The 25,441-nt window shown below is 39.8% G+C and overlaps 1 protein-coding gene across 1 annotated transcript in view; it reads left to right on the top strand.

Moving 5' to 3' along the window:
- PLA2R1 (phospholipase A2 receptor 1) overlaps positions 1-25,441 on the top strand; it is a 115,863-nt gene that overhangs the window by 18,353 nt on the left and 72,069 nt on the right. The window contains exons 3-7 of the mRNA XM_045559081.1: positions 1,993-2,166; positions 13,532-13,705; positions 17,583-17,696; positions 18,197-18,340; positions 24,463-24,657. Of these exons, the coding sequence (XP_045415037.1) occupies positions 1,993-2,166; positions 13,532-13,705; positions 17,583-17,696; positions 18,197-18,340; positions 24,463-24,657 (801 nt within the window). The remainder of the gene's footprint in view (positions 1-1,992; positions 2,167-13,531; positions 13,706-17,582; positions 17,697-18,196; positions 18,341-24,462; positions 24,658-25,441) is intronic.

Genomic DNA, 25,441 nt, shown 5'->3' on the forward strand with positions numbered 1-25,441 from the left:
ATAGATGACAGACTATCATCAGGCATCATTTGGTGTGTGGCAAGCATGGTAGTAGGGAACATGGCTTATAGGGAGACTAGTTTTTCATAGTTCTTTTATTTTTGCCATTTTTAAACAGAAAAAAATAATAATAAAGAAAATCACATAGTTAAATCCTGAAACCTCAAACCTGTCCCTCAGGGTTTGTTTGGTAGCTCTCATCATCTATCCATCCACCCATCCATCCATCCATTTGTCCATCACACATTTGTCGGGCACTGACTGTTCATCAGGCGCAGTGCTAGGCACCTGGTTTACAAAGACCAGCAAGATAGATGTGGTCCCCCATGCCTTGTGGTGCTCTGTAGAATTATGTCTTAATGAGAGCGTAGTAGCCTCCTAAGAACTCTATACCAGTTTTAGGAAGCAGAGCAAGGAACTCCTAAGGTTCAAGGCAGAACTTTATCTTGTAGCTAGAAAGAATGAGTAAAAAGAGAGCCAAAAGCAAGACAGTTTTGGTTCTTATTACAAGAAAACAAGTGCTACACACCAGCACTCCGAATAATCTACAGATCCAAGGAGGAACTTGATATTTTCCTTTATTTTAACTTTTTAGCCATATACCCACACTCACTGTGCACGCAGCGGAAGACTCCAGGCAACATGTGCTTCCAAGTAGAAGGCAGGGGATTGAAACAAAAAGATGTGTCCTGAAATAACTCTGGTTCCTAAACAGCCCTAGCCACCAAGGCCAGCAACATGTCATGGGCTTGCTCAGTCCATGCCCTGCAATTGTGGGGAAGGGTTGGGACTCTCCACAGCTGGCCCTTTTGCCCCAGGACCTATTGACTTAACTGAGGGTGGCCCTGATCCCTCTCATCATGGAAAGCTCCAGCTGAGTCATGAAAAGGTTTTGTTGATTCCTGCTGAGGCCAAGGATGACTGAGTATTGTCATACTTTAAGAAAGTGGCCAGCAGGCCACCTCTGCACTGTCATCTCTCTCCAGACCACTGTGGAAGCCTCCCAGCCAGTTATTTCACTGCACCCGCAGGGATTCTTTAAAAATGGAAATCTGATCATGTCACTTTGCTATTCAAAACCTGCCCATGACTTCCCTCTACCCTCAGAGTAGAAAGGCCAAGGTCAGGGCCCTCAGTGAGCTGACGCTCCAGCACTTCCCTGAATCCTCTCCCAACTGGCCTCCTTGCTCTTCCTCATTCACCCTGCACCTGCTTGTCACCAGTCTTTTACACTTGCTGTTCCTTCCGCTGGAACAATGCTTTTCCAAGACTTGCACCCTCATTTCACCCAGTGATTCAGAGAGGCCTTACACTGCCCGTCCCATCCAAAGCAGTGCCCGCCGCCCCCTCAGACACACTCACACACACACACACACACACACACACACACACACAGTCACTCTGTCTTCTTGTCCTATTTTATTTTTCTTCATGGGCACTTATCACTAGCTGAAATTATATTGTACATTTATTCGCATATTTGCTGTCTCTGTCTTTTCCTCACTGGAATAGAAGTCCCATGGGATGGAACTTTTGCCGGTTTGTTCACCGCTGTGTACCCAGTGCTGGGCACATTAAATGCTGAGTAAATATTTATCAAATGAATAAATTAATAAATGCCTATGAAATTATTGAGCATTAGGTGCTGATGGCTGATATGTTTGGGGACTGGGAGATATTTTGAAGTAAAATCTCCACTAAATTTTCCTTCTCATCCATTCGTAAATGTGAACGTTGCTGGACCAGCTCACTGTTGTAAATGAACGAGTAGGTAGATGTATAAGCAAACCATGTCTCAGCACTTCCTCTGAGCCCAGCACTCAGTCTAGCACTTCCACGACACGAGACAGTGAGGACCTGAGGGCTCGCTCTGGTATAGCGAGTCCCTGCCCCTACGAGGGTTTCAGTTGATAAAAAGTGCACTAAATATATGCCAGTTTCCAAGATAAAGCCGACATTATACTTAACTGACTGTAAATTTCTTTCTCCTAGATTTGTATACAATCAAAGGGAATGCCCACGGGATGCCATGTGTGTTTCCCTTCCAGTATAACCATCAGTGGCATCACGAATGCACCCGGGAAGGTCGGGATGACAACTTACTGTGGTGTGCCACGACAAGCCGATATGAAAGAGATGAAAAGTGGGGATTTTGCCCAGATCCCAGTAAGAATAAATATAGTCTTCTCCTCCATATGTTATGAATGAATCGAAGATGATTAGAAACTTATCTGTATCTAAAGAAAAGCACTGGGATTGATATATTGAAGTCTGAATAAGCACTCTGATGCTATTAATCCAGATTTTGATTTTGGGTTTGTTTTTGCCTTGAAAAGACAATTCTGATGTATATTCTGTTTTTCTTTACATTCAAAAGACGTTAATTAGCCATTCTTCATTAAGCTCAGTGCACAAGGATGCTTTAACTGGAATCAAATTATAATACTCTGTGATCTCATTAATCTCAGCTTCCCGGCAGGATACTTAAAAAAAAAAAAAAAAACCTGATTGCATATAAAGCCCAGTTATCCTTTCAATCCACTGCCTCTTACGAGCTGCCTTAATTTGTCCACATCCAGGCTGCTTGTGTTGCCCATTGTCAAGTCCAGGCATCAGCTGGCCCCTTGATGGTCTTTCTAAAATTGCAGTTGTCCTCATCATTTCTTGACAATGGGTTTTCATCTTGACTCCCTTTCCTTACTACTCACTTCCTAGCTATAACCTCAAAATCTTTTTCCCTTCTTATCTTGATTTCCAAGGTCCAGTGACAGCTGCAATGTTTTAACTTTTTTCAGTTAATGCTTTATTATTTTATTTTTATTTAGCTAAATAAAGTTTCCAATTGTTCCTAAGTATTGGGGAATATTTATATATACCTTCTACTTTCTATATTCAGTTTCCTTCACCTTGGTTTCTACAAATCAGAGAGAGTACAGCTTTTACCTCCCTTTCATATCCATAATAAAATGCAACAAATAAATTTGAAACAGAAGCAAATGGAAGAGACTGACTCCAAAGAATCTTATTTATAAATTAGCTGCAGAATTGTTTTCTAATCCAAGAGCCAGTATGGCTTAGTAAACAAGAAAGAGTGAAAGCTTTGAAGTCAGACAGGTCAAGATTGGAGTGCTGCTTCCTCCCAGCAATGAGATATTGGGAAAAGATCTCCATTTCTTTGGGTCTCCGTTTCCTCTGCCATGAAATATAGATAATAAGAGTACCTGCAAGGGTTATTGTGCAGATTCAATTAGGTGAGGCATCAAGGCATAGTACCTGGCACACCATAAGCACTCACAAGGGTCAGCCATTGCCACCACCACCATCATCATCATCATCAAACCTAATTTATCTTTTCAGCTTACACTTCTGAATCAATGATCCCTCCTCTTTAGTGTCAGTCAACAAGCACTAAGCTAAGCATGGTGGTGAATACCAAGAGTTTTAGGATTTAGGATCCTCACTTCAAAGAACTTGGCATCTACATGGAAGACAGGACAGACAGGTTTGCTGTATGCCAGAAAATGCAAGCTATATTTGATATACTTCTCTAGAATCACCTGGGAGATAGATAAATATGCATATTCTGGCCCTTCTCCCAGAGAGGCAGTGGGTGCAGCATGTGGAACCCAAGCATCTGCATTTTTGACAAGTGTGCTAGGTAATCATGATGCAGATAATTCCTCATCAAACAATTCATAATATGCAACATACATCTGTATACATGGGGTGATACTAAGACATTTAACAACCAGCATGGTACAGGGTATAGAGCAATCCAAGTGCAGACATTAGTGTGGGGCTTGGGAGTTCCAGTGGCCCACTGCTGGTACTAACCCCTTAGCTGCTGGAATGTGAGGAGGGGGAGGTGCAGGGAAGGCTGGGGCAGCAGGTGACACCAGAGGAGCTCAGCTATTGGTTGACTATTCACCAAGCAGCATGAAAGCATTTTATTTAATACCTGTCAGATCACCAGCCTTCCCTATCTGAATCTGAACATACGTGTGTAGGTGAATATGCATGTATTAATAATCCCTACACTTCTTGGATTCCTGAACCAGATGTTATATTGTTTGCATCATCTCTTTCCATTACCATCTCTAATAGATATCATTATTAAAACCAAATAAATGAACCAGTACTAATAAAATTAACACATAATTTACATGGTTCTAATAATAGTGGGGACTTCTTTTAAACTACAGCATTCTCCTTAAGATTCTGAGAAAAGCCCTGTCGCCATCCTCTGTCACTTGTAGCCAATTATATTTTCGCCGGTGGAAGCCTGGGTTCCGTGGTGCCAGGGCTTTTCATTCCCAAGACTATCTATTTGTTCAGCTTCCTACAGCTCAGAGGCTTCCTCCGCTTGACAGCCTGCCAGATTCCAGCTCTCCTGACCTTTACCACAACCAGTAGAGAGCATGTTTATTTCTACAGTGCTAAATTACAGTTCCAGTTTTCTTCCTTTCTTGTTACTTTTGGTTGCTGGTGGCCAATATAACTCAAAATGACCTGTCAGAGGCTGAAATCTGAGCAAGCTGATAGCTCTTTCCATGGTGTCAACAAGTGGATAGGATGGAGAGGAGTGAGTGGAATAAAGGAAAGGTTTGTGCTTCTATATCTCTTCTTTCTTACATGGAAGTTTTTAAATATCTCAATGTAAAATGATGCTGCCTTTTTGAAAAAAAAAGTTCATTATAAGTGAGCAAGATTTAAATTTAGTATTAATAAACACATATACAAACACAGTAGCAGAGAAGGATCTGATAAATCATCTTCAGAAATAAAGATGTACAGGAATCGCTCTTCGTTTGTTTAGAGGCAGTTCTGGGCCATGCAAAGTCTTTCTTGATTTGTGTGCCTTACCAAGAAAGGAGAGTTACAGTTTGAGATATTTTTAGGATACCAACCTCTAAAATGATCTGATTGCCCTTGAACCTTATTCAGTTGATATAATTTTGGTCAGTAACTTGAATGACATGACAGAGCAAATTGGTACCAATACATGTACGATTGCCAACCTCACCTGAGCCCTCAACATGGATCAGCAAAGCTGTATGTCTCTCTGTCATGTGATCTCTCATGCCCCACAGTGACCATTCCAACCTCTCTATTTTCCTCTAACTTCTAACCCTACCTTCTCTTCTCCTTCCTCGTTCTTATCAGATGACCTCAATTCCTACCTCATAATGACAAAAGAATCCAGGGGGCAAGGGGATTTTTGACAACTTCCTGCTCCCTAACCTTTAAGGTTCCCTGGGTCTGTACCCATCTTTTTACCTCCCTCCTGTACAAGAGGATGACGTTTCTCCTCCTACCTAGAGCAAATCTCTCTACCTGGGCTCTGGAGCCTCCTGTCCAACCTTTTCCAACCTGTATCTCAGCAGTTGTCAGAGTGTGGTTCCCATTCCAGCAGCATAAGAATTCCCTACGAGTTTGCTAGAAATGCAATGTATCAATCACACCCAAGACCACTATATCAGAAATTCTAGAAGCAAAGCCCAATAATCTGTGTTTTAACAAGACTTCTAGGTGATTAAAATGCATAATCTTACTCTACTTAAGCCTATTCAAATCCAGCCCGAGAGATGAATAGATGTTATCAACATGGAAAGTGGTGGGGGGTGAGATATCCATACAGAGGTGCATCGTGCAGCCATGTGCCAATCGGGGTGGGGGAGACAGTGGTCAGCATTGGATGCAGGCAATAAAGGGGGTATGTTGTTTCAATAGAACTAAAAATAATAATAAAACCAACTAAAGGTCAGTCTGCTTTTGATTCACCATGCTCTAACAATGCTAAATAATGTCAGTGATAAAATACTCCCACCTATCCAGGTTGACTGCTATCCCACTCCCAACCCTCAGCATGTCACTAGCCAAATGTCTAGGTTTTGAGGAGGGAAAGAAGTTATTGCCTTCTGAGAAAGACAGTGTGGCAAGAGTACAGTGATCAAGGGAGAGAGAGAAACAAGGCACTCTGAAAAGGTACACAGGGACCGACTCATGCAGATGCTAGATAATTCAAGGTGTCATAAAGGTAAGGATGTACCTAATTCTAAGTGCAAAGGGAAGGCAGAAAAGGGTTTTAAGCAGGGGCATGATGATGGTTTAAAAATTTTAAGGGATCATTCTGGCTCCTTTATAGCAAATGGCTTGGAGGGAGCAGCAGGAATATCCTAGAGATCAGAAATGAGGCTAGAGCCAGAGTCTGGGCGAAGAAGAGTGGTTCTTGGGTTAGGTGGTAGCAAAGGGGATTGGAGAAACGTGGACATATCGAAGATCTAATTTAGAAATAGACTGCACAGGCCTTGGTTGTCAGGAGCTCAGCTGGGCTGGAAAGAGAGCTGAGCTGACCGGTAGGTGTTGGAGTAACTGATTAAAGCAACGGGCCAAAAATGAAAGAGTTAAGCCTTTAATCACTTACTGTACTGGTGTAAGCAAGAGTCTAAAACAAGGAATCACGAACTGCCTCTGTGCCATTTCCCCCCAGGGAATAGCACACCTATTGAGAGTTGGGTGGATCAGCACAGACATGGAGTCTAGCTCACTGTCGAGGGAGCCCTGAACAAAAGGCTTTTCAGTTTTGTGGGCTCTGGGGTCAGGTGTAAGGTGAGGGGGAGGAGTTAGGATTGGAAAAGTACTGGGTACTGAGTCAGAGTGGGGAAAAGTGTCTTCAAAGTTTACCCTCCTTCCCAACCTCAGCAGAGTTACCTGAAGAAGACCTTGGCCCAAGACCTCACATAGAAATACATCTAGGAATGAAGGCACCTGGGCTAGGAATGCAAATAAGCAAAAAGTATGATGGTCTTGAGGGGCCGGAGTGCTTGACTGCAAATCCCTTTAGAAACTGCAATGTGCTGGCTGTGCACCAAGACTGGCGGAGGAGCGTGGCTTTCCCTGGTAAGGCCTGCCAGGTAAAGCCTTGGTAATGGCCTATGGCCACGCCTCAGAAATCACATACAGGTTTTTAACTAGGAGTTGGACTCCTCACTGGTAAGGACAGACTTGGAGGATAAGGGAGAAAGTGAGGTACTAATTCAGACCCTGGGCTTTCAACATATATGGCTAAACTATAGAGATACAGCTTTGGCAGAGAAAGTTAAGTACTATTCAGATTGGGACATATTATATGTGAGTCAGTCTTGTGGCAATGTGGACTAGGCAGTTAAACATACTGGTTTCTGTATTTGGGAGTTATAGAAAATGAGTTGAGCCAGCCTAGAGCATGTGGAATAGAAAGGAAGGGGACACAGGGCCAAGTTTTCAGACCTCCAACATTTAATTTGAGTAGAGAACAATGAACCAGCAAAGGAGACTGCAAGGAGCAGCCAGAGAGGTAGGACGGGAGCCACATGTGAAATCAAGAAAAGAAAGGAAGTCAGCAAAGGAGAAGGAGCTCAACCTGCCAAATGCTGCTGAAGGGCCTGATTTTACAAGGTCTGAAACTAAGTGGTCATTGAATTTGATAGCACACAGGTCATTGATGGCCTTAACGAGATACACATTAGTTGCCAGACTGAGACGGTTAAAGAGTAAATGGAAGATTAGAAGAGGATGGAACACTTGCCAACTCGTTCTGGTTTGATACCAAAACCAGACAAAGACATTGAAAGAAAACTGCAGACCAATATCTCATATGAATATAGATGCAAAAATCCTCAACAAGATACTAGCAAACAAACCCCAACAACATATAAAAAGAATTATATACCACGACCAAATGGAACTTATCCGGAGAATGCAAGGTTGGTTTAAAATCTGAAAATCCATTAATGTAATACTCATATCAATAGAATAAAGAACAAAACCACATTATTATCTCAATAGATGCAGAAAAAGCACTTGATGAAATTCAACACCCCTTCATTAAAAAAAAAAAACTTAAAAAACTAGAAACAGAAGGCAATTTCCTCAACCTGATAAAGGATGCTTATGAAACCCTATGAAAAACTCAGAGCCAACATACTTAACTGTGAAAGACTGAATACTTTCCCCACTAAGATCAGGACTGAGACAAGGATGTCCACTCTTACCACCTGTATTCAGCATTGTACTTGAGGTTCTAGCCAGGATGAGTAGGCAAGAAAATTAAATAAAATTCATCCAGATTGGAAAGGAGGAAGTAAAACTCTCTATTTGCAGATGACATGATCTTGCACAAGTAAAGTCCTAAGGAATCCACTGAAAAACTGTTAAAACTAATAAATGCATTCAGCAGTTCACAGGATACAAGATCCATATATAAAAATTAATTGTTATTTTTTATAAAGTAGCAATGAACACTCCACAAATGAAATTAAGAAAACAATTCCATTTATAGTACCATCAAAAAAAATGAAATACTTAGGAAAAAAATTAACAAAACAAATGAAAATCTTGTACTCTAAAAACTACAAGACATAGTTGAAAGAAATTAAGGAAGATCTAAATACATGGTAAGGCATCCTGTGTTCATGGATCAGAAGACTTAATATTGCTGAGATGGCACTACTCTCTAGCAATCCCCATCAAAATCTCAGCTGACTTCTTTGAATAAGTTGACAAGATTATCTTAAAATTCATATGGAAATTTAAAGGACCCTGAATCATGAAAAAGAACAAAGTTGGAGGACTCAACATTTCCCAATTTCAAAACTTTTAGAAAGTGGCAATAATCAAGACAATGTGGCACTGGCAAAATGTAACAGAGTTGAGAGTCCACTTTTATGGTGAATTGATTTTTTGACAAGGGTGGAAAAAGAATCATCTTTTCAACAAATGGTACAGAGAAAACTGGATATCCACATTCAAAAGAATGAATTTGGGCCTCTAAGTCTCTTCTTATATAAAAAAATTAACTCAAAATGGATCAAAGACTTAAATGGAAGAGCTAAAACTATTTAATATAAAACTCTAAGACGAATACATGGGGTTAAGCTTCATGATCTTGGATGTGGCAATGGATTCTTATATATGACACCGAAACACAAGCCACAAAAGAAAATATAGATAAATTGAACTTCATCAAAATTAAAAACTTTTGTGCTTCAAAGGACACTATCAAGAAAAGGAAAAGACAGCCTACAGAATGGGAGAAAATATTTGCAAATCATATATTTTATAAGGGGTTTATATCTATTAATAGAATACATAAAGAACTCTTACAACTCAATAATAAAAAGACAACCCCATTTGAAAATGAGTAAAGTGTCTGAATAGATACTTCTCCAAAGATTTACAAGTGGCCAATAAGCACATGAAAAGATGCTCGACATCATTAGCCATTCGGGAAATTCAAACAAGAACCACAATGAGTTACCACTTTACACCCACTACGATGCCTATAATCAAAAAGACAGAAAATAGCAAGTGCTGTTGAAGAGGCAGAGACATTGGAACTCTCATCCATTGCTCATCCCTTGCCAGTAGGATTGTAAAATGATACTGCTGCTTTGGAAAACTGTCAGTTCCTCAAAAGGTTAAACATAGAGTTAGTTACCTCATGACCCTGCAGTTCCACTCCTAGATATATACTCAGGAGAAATGAAAACATATGCTCACACAAAGACCTGTACATAAATGTTCATAGCAGCATTACTCATAATAGCCAAAAAACAAAAACAACCCAAATATCTATCAGCTGAGGATCGTATAAACAAAGTGTGTTCTATGAAAGAAATGAAGTACTGGCACATGCTACAACATAGATGACCCTTGGCAACATTATGCTAAGTGAAAGAAGCTGGTCACAAAAGACTATATATTGTATAATTTCATTTATATGAAATGTCCAGAATAGGCAGATCTGCAGAGACAGAAAGTAGGTTAATGGTTGCCTTGAGCTGGGGATGGGGTGGGGATTGAGGGGAAAGGGGAGTGACTGCTAACGGGTCCTGGGTTTTTTTTTGGTATGATGAAAATGTTCTAAAACCGATTGTGCTGATGGTTGCACAATGCTTTAAACATACTAAATACCATTGAATTGTATACTTTAAAAGAGTGAATTTACACGGTATATGAATTATATCTCAATAAACTATTTTTTAAAAGAGAGAGAGATGAGGAATTGGAGAGACTATTTAAAAGTATGTGACTAGTGAGGGTAGAGAGAAGGCAGACGGGGATGGGGAGGTTGGCTGAGAGATGCTAGACCATCTTTAAATGCATCTGGAAATGGTTCAACAGAGAGAGGTTGAAAGTGCAGGAGAATGAAGGCAGCTGGTGAAGTAGAGATGGTCTCTCAGAAGGCAGAAGGCATTGGGGTCCCGATCACAGATAGACAGACCGGCCTGTTGTAGATGGAAAGACAGTCTCTCCAGAGCAGGGAAGCGGGAGAGGACAGTGCAGGTCCACAAAGGCTGATGGATTAGGTGATGGGAGAAAGTGAGGAGAAGCTAGTCCAGTGGCTGTGACTTTCCTCTCTCTGAAGGGGGGAAAGAGTGAGAGGCTTGGACAACAGGGAAGGTGTGCGATGGATATTGTGGCTGCGGGGAGAGCAATCTCACTAGGGAAAACTAGTAATGTCTAGTTTTGGGAAGTATTGGGGGTGGTTGATAATGAGAGGATCAGAATGACCTCCTTGGGCTCCTGTAGCCCAAACCTCCCAGCTTTCCTCTTTCCTTTATGGCCATCACTTCTCAGCTTCCTTGGATAGCATTTCTACCTCTACCCAATAACCTTTTTATGCTGATGGGCACGCTTGGGGAGTAATAGCAAGAACAAAATGGAACATGGTGCCTACTTTCCTGATCCTTTCATGCTATCAGGAGAAACAGACAACCAACAAACAATCATGTAATACATCACTTAATTTCACTTGTGATTGGGGCTACCATCGATCCTGTAGGGCATTGACAGAGTGCATGGCAAGAAATCCTAACTCGGTCTGGTGTCCCTTTTACATGAGATTTCTCAGCACAGCACTTTTCAGGGATCAGATATTCAATAACTATTTGCTGATTATATGAAAGACCAAAGAGAAAGAAAAAAATAGTAACTTTGCAGCTTGGAGTTCAATAGCTGCTCTGATAATGTAAGTCTTCCTTTTTCTAAAAAAAAGAATTCAATAATTTTTAAAAGTGGCAAGAAACAGTATACCTGGGACGTAGGCAAAACTGAATACTTAGGGAAGAAAAACAGGCCACATTAATAGAGAAGGAGGAATGGCTGGATCTTAGTCACCATCCGTAATAAAATCAGCATTGACATGAATACACCTCAGTGCATTAAAAGAGAGGTGTAGTTAGGAGAGGAAAAATCGCCTGTTTTATAACATCATGCAAAAGCAATCTCTCATCAAATAACAGGAGATTCAAAAATAATATATGACACAATTGCTTCCCTCAAGGAGCACATAATTCAGTGATAGAAGAGATAATATAAAGACAACCAAAGATGCAAAGAAATATAATAATGGGGTTCTGGCCCTTAGATTAGAATTTTTTAAGAATAAGCATGACTGAGACACCAATCTTTAGTCCTTGGAAAGATAGATTATATATAAGTGCAAATGCACCAAGAGTGGAGCCCGTGATGGGTAGGTTCCCAGGGAGCAGTCTCTGAGCCAGAGGTTAGCATGCAGGAGGTTTCCTGGGGAGTCCTCTCAGGATCCGTTGACGTGGAAGGGAAGGGAAGAGAGCAGGATTGCACAGAGGGAGCTGGATGCAGCCTGACAACCCCTAGACCAACCCTATGAGGGGTTCTCCAGATGGGGTGGCCCTTCAGAGCTGCCCCTGCTCGGGGTCTGTGGGGTGCCTTGCATCACTGCACTGACCAGTCACGGTCTGCCGGCTGCCCTCGGGAAGGGAGAGTGACACTGGGCAAAGAGGCTCTTCAGCCAAAGCAATCCTTGGAGAAGGCTTAACACTGGGGAGTGTTTGATGGGAGGTGAAAATAAGTCCTTCTGTCCTGAAGGGGGATTGGGGCAGCACATCACAGTGTCCACTGCAGCATTTTCATTCTATTTGTCATTTACCACCTTCAAATGAGATTGGTGGCCTGACCTGTAGCCCACCTAGAGAATCCTAGGAAACACTTCTGTGCACATTGAACTTATAAACACATCGCTGCTCCCCCTTCATGGTCTCTGCTATCACACAGGATGAATATGGCTGAACAGCCATCCGGTAACATTCAGTGTGTTGTCCATTTGGCATTTTAACTGGGGACAGTCTCTAAGGATTCCATCTCAATGGGAAAATTTCAGCCACCAGGGCAAAATGGGTACTGACAAGTTCCCCTCTCTTTCCTGTTCCTTTCTCTTCTTTTCCTTCAGTGTTATTTGGTTATAGCCTTGTATCCTGCCCTCCTTCAATGTTGGATCATTTTATATAAATACTTGTATCACTCAGGAAACTCTATAAACAACTTTAGATTTACATGTGATTTAATAACTTCTCGTTAAACTAACTTGGTTCTGTATAATGCATGTTGTGACCAGACATGAAAACAAACTTTCCACATGTCCCAAGGGAGCCATCTAACTAAGTGTTACGGGAAAAAGAGAACAGATGAAAAAGATTTCATTGTCAAATAAGTCTGAAGTATACTGAATTGAAACTAAGCCTGTGGCTTTACTATAGAACTTCTCAGAGACTTTAATATGCTAATGTACGTGGTGAATTTCCCAGAGGACTCTATATATGCATTATGTCCCAGATTTTCTTGGGGAGCCTCTTGAAGTTGTCTTACTTTGATGATCAGACTCTGGGAAAGGCTGTTCTAGATTTTAGCTGGTTGCCCGTCCATCAGTTTCACTTATGCTGTGGTATGGTTCAGATTTTCCACATTCTACAATTCTTTGGCTGAGTTTGATTTCGGTAATTATTATGGCTGCTTAGTTCACCTTGGGGTTTGATTGAAAATTTTAACGAAAGCATTCAAACTAGCTTAATTTTCTGTTATATCAAGAAACTTCAGATTTCAGAGCCCCCTTTCCTACTTTATTAAATTTACTTTTAAGCATTCTATGCAGTCTTTCGCTAACGTTTTATAAGTACACTTTGCTTCTATTCCTCTTGGCCAAAAGAACTTTCTCAAACTAAACATCAGTGTTCCTGTGCTCGATATTTATTTGAAAACTTGTGTTCACTATTGACTCATATGTCTACTGTATCCCTTTTATTTCATCCAGCACTTTGGCATTTGGGGAGAAATGCTTTTTAAAACATTTGTGTCTATCTGAAATAAACTTTTAAATTCACATAGCTTTCAATTTAAAATTCTAAATGCTGGGTTTTTAAAGAACTCAGATGTTATTTTCACAAATACTTCACTTATATTTCCTTCTCTTAAAACCGGTTTCTCTTATTATCCTGGAAAGGATCAGAGCTTCTTTACTGACACTTTCTTGACTTTCCTTAGGCAGGGTTGAAGAGTTGAATTGTGGAAGAGTTTAACCATATGTTATTAATGGGATAACAATGCAGGTTTCTTCACAAAGACCTAGTCAAGAATAGATAAGGCGCTACAGTTTTAGAGGTTGCAAGTTGGAATAATTCCATTCATCTTACAAATATGTTGCTGTATAAATAAAATAAAACTTTGTTTCCAGCCTCTGCAGGAGTCGGTTGTGATGCCATCTGGGAGAAGAACCTGGATTCACACATTTGCTACCAATTCAACCTGCTGTCATCTCTTTCTTGGAGTGAGGCACATTCTTCATGCCACATGCAAGGAGGTGCTTTGTTAAGCATTGCGGACGAAACTGAAGAAAATTTCATAAGGAGTAAGTAGGTGAATGATGCACATTGGTATCGATACAATAAAATGTTGTCAAAAGTGATGTCCACGTATACAAAAAATATATTTTGGAAAACAGTTTTTTAAAAACTACTTTTCTTGTCTTAATATGGCCCAAACTCTCACCCAGAATTTTCCCATGAACACTGGGCTATTCCATGTGGCACTCAGTCATGGCTTTCTTATTTTATCCCCCTTGAAGAAGAGAATTTGAAGCCACCAAAAGGGACCCAGGAAAGTTGCACTTCCATCAAGTGGGTCAAGGAGACTGCTAAACTTAAGTACTGATTCTTGCTCTTCTGGAGATCTTAGCCATTCAATTTCCATTAATAAACAATTAAGCAGTTTATTAAACAAAATATTATCTATCACTCACTGTGTACAAGTGTATCATAGGCCTTCTGGTAGATGACAAAGAGCTTAAATTTTAATGGGAAAGCAAAGGCACACTCATGTTAACTAACAGCATAACACAATAATATAAGATTTCAAAAGAGTTCACCCATCAGCTAAACTCTCCTCTTCTCCTTTATAGATTAAATGTGTATGTATGTGCTTAGGTATACTCCTTTAAAAATTTTTGAAACGTTAGAAGGTGTCACAAAATTAATCAGTTTCATTAGAAGTTTCTGGTACTATTTTTCTTTCAAATTTCATTGCACATGTAGTACATATATTTTAAAATAATTTTTTAAATTGAGGTATACAGAAAGAAAACATATGAAAAAGCTCCCGTAGTTCTGCAATCCATAAATAATCATGTCTTTATGCAAAAATATATAAATGTATGTGTATATGCGTAGTAGTTATAACAAATGGTATTGTATAAAAACAAAATGGTTTTTACACCATGGTTAGGAGCAGGGACCAGAGAGCCACCTGCCTGGGTTTGAATCCTGCCTCTACCACTTACTAGAAAGATTACTTAAGAAAGTAATTTATAGCTGAGTAATACTCCATGGTATACATATAAGGTATTGGACGGGGGGAGGGGAGGGAATGGGTGTATACCTACGTGATGAGTGCGATGTGCACTGTCTGGGGAATGGACACGCTTGAAGCTCAGACTCAGGGGGATGGAGGGGCATGGGCAATATATATAACCTGAACTTTTGTACCCCCATAATAAGCTGAAATTAAAAAAAAATCCAAAAAAAAAAGTAATTTAATCACTCTGTACCTCAATTTCTCCCTCTACCAAGTGGAAACAATAATACTGTCTACTTCTTGGTGTGGGTTACATCTTACATTGCAAGTGAAATCTTAGAAAAGTGCCTGGTACACATAACAAATACTCAATGTGTGTTAACCATTTGACAACAGCTATGCACACAGTTTGGCAATCTGCTTATTTCATTTACCTGCATATAATGAACATCTGTCTATCTCCATAAATGTAGATCTACATCATAATTTTTAGTGGTTACATAATAATACAGATTAGCAGTAATACATTGATCTAATCTCCTCCTATTAGGGATATAGGTTAAATTGTTTATTTTGTTTGTATTTATTTATTTATTGCTGTTATAAACCATCCCTGCACATACCTTTGTGCACAGATTCCCCAGTTATTTCTTTGCAAGTTTCTAGAAGTGTATTCACTGGATGGAAAATAAGCACACTTTAAAGCCTTTGAAAGTCATTAATGCCTTCCAGGAGAATTTTAACGAATGAACAGTGCCTGTCTACCCTTCCCCACAGCTATGCAAAAGTGGAGAATTATTATTGAAACTGATTTGAGTAAGTCATAGTACAGGAAAACATCAATTTCCAAAGTCATTATTAGCCTGAAATGGTTTTTATATAAAAATTTATACACCATTTATGAATTACAGTTGTTATCTATCTTAACTGCCAGGATTTCTCATGAGAGAATTTGGATTTATTCATCAAATTTGAATAACAATTTTAAAAAATAAGATATGTCAGAGACTTCAATTTAAATATCTTTAGTTCTATAGTTAGTCTTTAGGAACTGTTTAGGAAAGCAAAAGTCTATTCATAAGGAGAGAAACCTGTTCTGACCAAGGTATTTTTTAATGATGAGAATAGCCTAATGTTTTCTGCTGATCGATGGTGTATATAGACTATGATATAAGGAATTATCTGAGCTCCCACAAATGCCAAGAAATATCCATAGGAATTTAGGTTTGAGTTTATTATTATAGTATTGTAGGCCAAATTAGTTGTAAAGGTAAAGAGACTTTTTTTTACCTTTCTAGACATAGACTATAAATTGCACAATGATTTTTATGTGTATTACTAAAACAATTGCACAATGGGTATTCAAAATAATTCTAACGTAAGAATAATTAATGTTTTAATATTTTAATTAGATTTTAAAATATCACTTGGCACTTACCCAGATAGGAAGAATGGAAATTTCTTCCTGTCTTATCAATCCATTTCACCTCTTGTCATCATACGCCCTGTTAAATGATTTAATCCAACGATGCTATTGAAAGGAGTAATCAAATGAACATTAGGAAGAGATGCCATGTCAATGCCACAGAAACTTGGACAGGTAGGGCCAATATATAGTGTGCTGTTCCTGTTTAGCGATTTCTGGGGTTTCAGACTCATGAAGTACCTTTATCTCTTCTTAAGTGGATGAGGTTCTTCCAGCTTTTCACTATTGTATTAAAATGTCCAATCACTGAGGATGCTGCAGCCTTGTTATATGACTACAATGACCTTCATAACCTGGGTAATCATACAAACTGAGACTCTTTTGAAAGTAAAAGGGGCTGTGATTAATAATTATTCTGGAACTGCCAGCATAAACTGTGGGTTTTCCAGGAACCCTGGGACGTAGAGTCACCCTATTTATAACCCTTATCTGTCAAGGTCTCAATTTCAGGCTGGGTCCCTGCATCTGGCTCAAACTAAGTTGAGCTGTGAAACAGATGAACCACAAAGGAACGATGCTCTCCTTTATAAAGAGATTAAATGGCAACATTTGAAAGTGTCACAAAATTAGCCTCTTGCATTAAAAGTTTCTGACACTGTTTTTTTTATTTCAAATTTTACTTCACAAGTAATACATGTTTATTCTAGAATAATTTTTTTTTAAATTCAGGTGCACAAAAAGAAAAACCAAATAAAACTTTCCAATAATTCCACAATTCCAATAGCCACATTTTTCTGCACAAGCATGTCAATGCATGTGTTCATTCGTAGTATCTATAATAAAAAGGGTATTGAATGGAATCGAGAGTTGTTGTGGAGCTGTGGTTAGGAGCAGTGGCCACGGAGCCAGCCTCCCATAAAAAGTTCTCCCTTCTCAAGCTGTGGAAGCAGCCACGAGTTTGCAGTGTGCACAGCCTTAGGTCCCAACCAGCTAGATAGGGGTCCCTCTGGATAGTTTGGTCCCTTGTGTCGTGCTACCCTTCTTGGTCAGACAACTCCTACGGGCTCTCACACTGTCCAGCCCCCTCCCTGCTCTCTTCAGCACACCTTCTTAAATTTGAAGACTTGCCTCTGTTCACTTTCTGCGAGTGGCCCCAAACACATCTTCCATCCCCTAAAATCTTTAAATACATGAGCTCACGCAAATAAGATGGCCTCAAATTTGTGACCAAGCACCATAAGATAGATTGATGACCATTGAAAGGCAGCCTTTTTGGATGCTTGGATGAAGCACTTCACAACCACAGAACCGCTGTCAGTGAGCCCCTAAGAGACTGCTGTGTTCCTGACGACAGTGGAGGCTTGCTCTGTCACTTTGAAGCACCAGGTGCACCATTCCTGTCATTGACTGGGATTAATTTATGACTCCATCATCCAGGACTAGAGAACAAGAAAGAAATATAATATTGAATTTTCTTTCTTTCTTTCTTACTTCTTAATTTTCATTTCAGAGCACATGAGTGGTGATGCGGTAGAAGCGTGGATAGGTCTGAACCAGCTGGACGACCGGGCTGGCTGGCAGTGGTCCGATGGAACTCCGCTCAACTATCTTAACTGGAATCCAGGTACCCACAGTGTTTTATTTGCCTTTCTCCATGTGACATCGTCCTGCAGCCTTAAGCAGCAGCACTTCCCGTGTAGATAGGGCATGTCATTCTGAAAGTGGTCTATAAATATTTCTTTTTAGCCTGACCGAATTTCTATAAGGCAAACTTTCCCAAACAAGAAAATAGAGGCCAAGAAGGTAAATTACTTAGCCAAAGTTGCTGGAGGATTAAGGTCAGAGCCATGATTCTAGTTTGCTGTTTTAAAAATACCAACAAATGCAAAACATCTCTCTACTTCAAAACAATAAAATTGGGTTTTTAGTAATCTTTGGAAAATCATTTAACTGTCATGCCTGGACTTTAATTGCAGACTCATATATTTAACATAAGGTCTCCTTGTAGGATTTACTACGTATGCCAAACAGAAAGGCTGTCCCCTTGATGCTAAAACTACATTTCAACATATATTAAACTAACTGCTTTTGCTTCTAACTTAAACACATACATGGTATTTTCAGAGATACATTTTGAGCCATTTGTTGAATATCACTGTGGAACATTTAATTCACTTTTGCCAAGTGCCTGGAGGAGTCGGGATTGTGAATCTACCTTACCATATATATGTAAAAAACATCTAAACCACACTGATCACGAAATAGTTGGTAAGTGTATTCATTTTAAGTTGTTCTTATGTATTGTTTACTTGTCCTCTCCATAATTCAAATTCCTCCTTTTTTTGCTGTTAAATTTATAATTTAAATTTAGCTAAGGCTGGTTTATATTTATATGAAAATAATGTGTAACTAGGCAATATCTGTTATTCCAAAGGCACCAGGAATTTCACAAATGCATTTAGGTGTTTACAAAAATTGAAACAAAATAACCTGCACATAGCAAACATTTTCTTCCTCTCTTTGCATTCTTAGTCGTTCTGCATTAGAGAAACAACATATGCTTTGTTTTCTATTCTAGTTTTGAGTTTTATTTATGGTTCCCCTAGAAATTAAACATAAATTAGAAAATAATGTTATAAAATTCTTTACCTTGCTGATTTTCTCCAACAGGACAAATCTCTTATTAGTAACACACCTTCCTCCTTGAAATAACATACAAGACTTTTGGATGTAATTAATACTCAAATAATACCTAATTACAATCTAGTACCTGAAGTCCAATTATGTCTGTATTTAATGTCTATTGCCTCTTTTTAGTTTCTGTGGGAATTAATGCCTAAACTCAGAAAGTAGAGATAAAAACATGAACATTTTTGAAAAGAATCATTATAATAATAATTAGAAACAACTAGATTTAAAATAATAAACTGAATTATCATTTAAAATATTGTTCCTTACAATTACATTTTAACTTCCATATACCTTTCATAGTTAAGCCTAGGAGCATTGTAGAATGTGGGGTAGGGCTGGGGAGAGAAGATGCATGTCGTCATTCTTTTATGTAGAGATTTTTCCATTTTTTTCAAGAATTTGCTGGGATGGCTGCCAGCTGTTATTGCCCTTTTCCCTGCCTCTCTGCTTTCTTTCATCTTCTTTTCTCCATTTCTTCCTTCTTCACTGTTGCTTTCTTATGCCATCTTGTACTCCCTCCTGACACCCTTCTTTTCTTCTGTTTTATTTATTTTTCTGATCTACTAATTGAGGTCAAAAGACCAGAAACCAGCTAAGCTTGTTTGGATTATTTGCTGTTGCTTCAAGTTCAACAAATTCTTTTGATGATGGAGCCCAGTGATTTCAACCCGCGTTTCCCGCATGCCCGGGTTCCCTGCTTGGCTGCCTCTGCTTCAATCACAGAAGATTCTCTTTAAAAACTCCGTGTTTAAAAGGGATTCCGTGACTACTTTTTTTAGTTTGAAAACCATTGGGATACATGATTATCTAAATGTTCCAACATTCTTTGACCATGATTCTAATTACTGTCAGAGTCCTAGAAGCAATTTGAAAAAAAAAATATTTCATTTCCCAAATAGCTTTGAAGTCATATTCAACTAAATTAGTTCTTAAGGGAGGCACCTCGCTGTGGTTAATAAAATAAGGTAAAAATGGTATCATCAGGTTGGGGACAAGCTCCTGAAAAAGGAAAGCCCAAACTTGGCATGCACACCACCACCTTCCCCTCCAACATCCAAAGCATCATGGCACTAGGTTCCTATAAGTCCAATCCAGAGTCCATATCAACTCAGAGTGAGCCTTACATGAAACCTATTTATCATCCCTGCTTTAGAGGAAGTGGTCAGAGTTTTAGGCTTTTTTTCAGCTGAGGATACATACATATCCCACCCACATTCTATGTATAAAATCCATAATACTCCTTTTGTAATGTAAAAAGATTTCAAAAATGAACAGCTCTGTTAAATTTTATACATAGCCCTGACTCTTAGCTTTCATTGTGTGACTTTTGTCAAGTCTCTACTTCTTTGTTTTTTTTTTCACTTTATTAATATTTTTAAATTAAATTTGATTGTGTATATTTAAAGTATACAACATGTTATAAGATATATATATATATAGTAAAATGGTTATTATAGTGAAACAGATTAACACATCTGTCATCTCATATAGTTACCCATTTTTCCCCCTGTGGTAAGAGCAGCTATAACCTACTCATTTAGCAGAAATCCTGAATACAATTCACTATTAACTATAGTCTTTAGATCTTTAGACTTGTTCACTCTACATATCTGCTACTTTGTATTCTTTGATGTATATCCCCTCATTTTCTTTTTTTTTTTTTTTTTTGAGATAGTGTCTTACTCTGTTGCCCGGGCTAGAGTGAGTGCCATGGCGTCAGCCTAGCTCACAGCAACCTCAAACTCCTGGGCTCAAGCGATCCTACTGCCTCAGCCTCCCAAGTAGCTGGGACTACAGTCATGTGCCACCATGCTTGGCTAATTTTTTTATATATGTTTTTAGTTGTCCAGCTAATTTCTTTTTATTTTTTTAGTAGAGACGGGGTCTCGCTCTTGCTCAGGCTGATCTCGAACTCCTGAGCTCAAACAATCCGCCCGCCTCGGCCTCCCAGAGTGCTAGGATTACAGGCGTGAGCCACTGCGCCCGGCCCATCCCCTCATTTTCTTCTCCCCCATCCCGACCCCTAGTAACCTTTCATCCATTCTGCAATTCTATGTCTTTTGATTAGAGAATTTAATCCATTTGCTTTCAAAGTAATTATTGGTAAGGATTTACTACTGCCATTTTGTTAACTGTTTTCTGGTTGTTATAGACCCTTTGTTCTTTTCTTCTCTTATTGTTTACCTTTGTGATTTGGTGATTTTTTTATAGTGCTAAATTTTGATTCCTTTCTCTTTATCATGTATATATCCACTATAGTTTTTGCTTTGTGGTTATCATGAGATGTACATAAAAAATTTATAGTTATAACAGACTGTTTTACATTGATAGAACCTTAATTTTGATTGCATATAAAAACTCTAGACTTTTTTTTACCCTCCTCCCTGACAATTAAAATTTTGATGTCACAATTCATATCTTTTTATTTGGTTATTTCTTAACTTATTGTAGCTATAGTTATTTTTTTTACCATTTTGACTTTAACTTTCATACTAGAGATATAAGTGATTTACAGATCACCATTACAGTATTTGAGTATTCTGAATTTGACTATATATATTTACCTTTACCAGTGAATTTTATACTTTCACATGTTTTCAAGTTAGTAATTAGCATCCTTTCATTTTTTTTAAGAACTCCCTTAAGTATTTCTTGTAAGGCAAGTCTGGTGATGATGAAGTCTCTCTTCTTTCCCTTGCCTAGGAAAGACTTTATTTTTCTTTCACTTCTGAGGGACAGATTTGATAGGTATAGTGTTCTTTGCTGGCAATTTTTTTCTTTTGGTACTTTGAATATATTATCTCATTCTTTTCTGAAAAGTTGCCACTGGGAAGTCTGCTGATAATCTAATGGGGATTCCTCCTTACATGTGATTTGACACTTTTGTCTTGCTGCTTTTAAAATTCTGTCTTTGACTTTTGACAGTTTGATTACTATGTGCCTTACTGAGGATTTCTTTGCATTAAATTTGTTTGAGGACCTTTAAGCTTCATAAATCCAGATGCTCATATCTTTCCCAAGATTTGGGAAGTTGTCAGCAATCATTTCATTAAATAAGCTTTCTACCCCTTTCTCTGTCTCTTCTCCTTCTGAAATTCCCATAATGTGATGTTTGTTCACTTAATGGTGTCCCATAAGTCCCATAGGCTCTTCCTTCTTTTTCATTTTTTCTCTCTGACTGGATAATTTTAAAAGATCTATTTTCAAGTTCATAGATTCTATCTTCTGCTTGATCTAATCTTCTGTTGAGGCTCTCTATTGTAGCTTTTACTTGATTCATGGAATTTTTCAGCTCTGATGTTTCCATTTGGTTCTTTTTTAAGATATCTCTTTGTTGAATTTCTCATTCAGATTATGAATTGTTTTCCTGATTTCACTGAATTCTCTTGCATTTCGCTGAATTTCCACAAGATCATTATTTTGAACTCCTTTTCAGACAATTTGTGAATTTCCTCCTCTTTGGTGTCAGTTACTGGAGAATTAGTGTTCCTCTGGTAGTGTCATATTTTCTTGGTTTTTCCTGTTTCTTGTGTCCCTGCATTGATGTCTCCACATCTGGTGGAACAGTCAGCTCTTTAAACTTTACAAAGTGGCTTTCATAGGGAAAGAGTTTCACCTGCACATGGGCCTTGGGGTGCCAGTTGGCTCTGGTTCCAAGTGGATGCAGTGGTATGGCCTCTATGCAGTTTCTTCAGGTGCAATCAATATCAGCAATGACTGTGGGTGCCTTGGTGGCCCAGGCTGCAGGTGTTTGGGGCTGCAGCAGCAACAGTCTGTGCTGTTAGAGTCCTCAGTGGCAAGGGCTCTTAGGATCCTCCTGTTCTCATTTTTCCAACAATAAGGAGTCTTAGCTGAGAGGACCCCTCTTGGGGCTGGGTCTGACATGGCCCAAAAGCAGTGGAGCAGGGGTCTAGAGCACAGATGCTCAGAGCAGTTGAGGAACCAGGGTCTGGGACTTAGGGTTCAGGTTCACTCTCCAAGCCATGGGTGGATGAAGATTGCCCACAAAGCCAGGGTCTATGACTCTTAGGCACATCCCAGTAGCTTGGACGCAGGGGGCCAAGTTGTAGCTGTGACTCTGACCCTAGGAGGACAGGGAACATCACTGGCCTAGCTCCTAAGAAGGAGTGCTCTGGAGGTTTGGCCTCAGTCAGCAGAGCACATCTGTAATTCAGGAACCAGAGCCATCCTAGGGTCAAGTATCTCAGACTCTGTGAGGCCAGGTACAGCGGCAGCAAAGCCCCAGCTGTGGCTGAGGCAGTAGGGGACAAGAAGCGGCAAAAAGAGGACTCCACTCCCTGAGGAGGTGGAATGCCTCAGCAGTTCAGGTTTTAGGGGACTAGTCTAGTTCCAGGGAAGCAGGGTGCTACAGTTGTTTGGCCTGGAGGACAGGGTATCCCAGCTCAGCCAATGCTGTTTCTCTGGAACAAAGGGGCTTCATCAGCTCAGCCCTGGGAGGCATGGTTGCTCAGCTCAGACCAGGCACCAATTCCTTATAAGGTAGGGTGCTGCTTCAGCTCATGTGCTGGGGGCTTGACTGCTTTTGGTAGTGCAGGCACCATTTCCCCTGGAAGTGAGGCACCACTTTAGCACAGGTGCCAGGGTGTGATTGTTCTGCCAAGGCAGAAATTCCCTGGATGGTGAGGCATGGCTTCAGCTCAGGCACCAGGACATGACTGCTTTGGGCTGTCAAGGCAGGAATTCCCTGGGAGGCAGCGTGCCACTTCAGCATAGGTATTGGGGGGCATGACTATTCTGGGTGGCTTCTTTGGGAGGCAGGGTGATAAGGCAGCTCAGGCTCTTAGGGGCAGGGTGCAGCAGCAACTGGGAGAGGTAGATGAAGTACTCTGTGGCCACTTGGCCACACAGGTTAGAGTGGGAGCCCTACAACAGCTTGGCTTGGGGATGGTGGGTCACCAGGTAGGGTGCAGTGGCAACAAAGCCTCAGGGCTGGAAGGGTGTCATGGCTACTCACTCCCAGAGCGGAACACACACCAGGAGCAGTTACTTTTCCAAGATGTTGTAGCGCAGTAGCCACAGGGGCCACAATGGGGCAGGGTACAGTGTCAGCTCTTTCTCTAGGGGAAGCAAAGCCGTGTAGACTCCAGGCAGCTCCCTCACCTGAGCTTAATGCCTATGAGGACTGTAGGACTGGTGAGGGCTGTAGGTGACCACAGTGGCAACGGGGGCTGTCAGGGTCCTCTTGCTCACCTTTTCCCCACAGGGAGCAGTCCCTCCTGGCTCTGAGCTGATCTCAACGGGAGGACAGGGTGGTGGAAGAGAGAGTTTCTCTGCCTTATGTTGTTTCTGCCACCCCTTGATGTACTCCAGCTCTCTCCTTCAGCTACCTTCATCAAGATATATCTATTTACTTATTGCTTTGGCTGTTCCTGTGAGTGCTAGGGGGTCTCTAGTCAGCCACCTTGCTGACATCACTACTCTCCTCACTTCTTTGTACCTTAGATATCTCATCTGGAAAATGAAGTTCTGAGATTCATTTGACCCTGTATCTAGATCTTGACCATAGAGTAGACACTTCTCGACTCTGAAGATCTAGAATTCCATGATTTATATGTCATTTCATATGTCTCTGTTTTTCACATTTTTAAAGTAATCATATTGACAGCGATTTATATAAAAGATAATAAGTGATGTTAAAATAATTGTGGAAAATGACCTTTTTTTGTTGGTTTAAAAAGAAAAAGATGCTTGGAAATATCATGCTACCCACTGTGAGCCTGGGTGGAATCCCTACAATCGTAATTGCTACAAACTTCGGAAAGAAGAAAAGACCTGGAACGAGGCTCTGCATTCTTGCCAGTCTGATAACAGTGCATTAATAGACATTGTTTCATTAGCAGAGGTGGAGTTTTTTGTAACCCTCCTTGGAGATGGTGAGTGCCAACTACCTTTTGTTTACGAGGTATAAAATATAATGTAGTAACTACTTTTGTTAGTGAAATTGAAAAGAAATTTAAGCTATTTAAGAGTGATTATTTATGGCACATGTATTTAAAGTTTCTAAATAATATCCATGAGTGCAAATTCGTTGGATTTTTACAAAGTACATGTTCGGAGACTTTGTAACATCTTCACATACACCAGATATATTGGATGTTTTTTAATTTTTTTTAAAGGGGCAAAGGTTATTGCCAAAAACCCCTAATAAAAAACCTGAACCTGTAATTTAGCTTTATGGCCACTAGATAGCAGTAGTGGGTTGTGGTCATGTAATCCAAGCAATGAAGGGACTTCCTTAGGCAAATAACTGGATTTAAATAACTTTAGCCAGTGAAAATGAATACTTTATTTGGTGAGGTGGTTTTCAGGCTGTGCACAATAAAAACCCAGACTCTACTTTTATGACCTTTTCAATGTTGGGTTTTAGTTTGGAGTGAAAACACAAATCCTTCTCTGTCATTTTTCCTAATCCTTTGCATTTGGGATTAAAAGAATCCTGCAGGTGCTTATGTCAACAAGGGCACTTGCACATCTCTCTCAGCTACGTGGGGTCGTTCACCCCACCTAGGCTGTCAAGCTTTAGTTAGTTTTCCAGCAACCCCATTGCTCCCATTTCAATGCATTTAAGAGCTTCTGCTCCATTTTTCCATGGCAAAAAAGAAAAAAGGCAAGAAAACATATATCTTTAGCTAGACTATCATTACAATTTTGGTTTTT

This window comes from Lemur catta, chromosome 8 (genome assembly GCF_020740605.2).
Source record: "Lemur catta isolate mLemCat1 chromosome 8, mLemCat1.pri, whole genome shotgun sequence".
Classification (NCBI taxonomy): Eukaryota; Metazoa; Chordata; class Mammalia; order Primates; family Lemuridae; genus Lemur; species Lemur catta.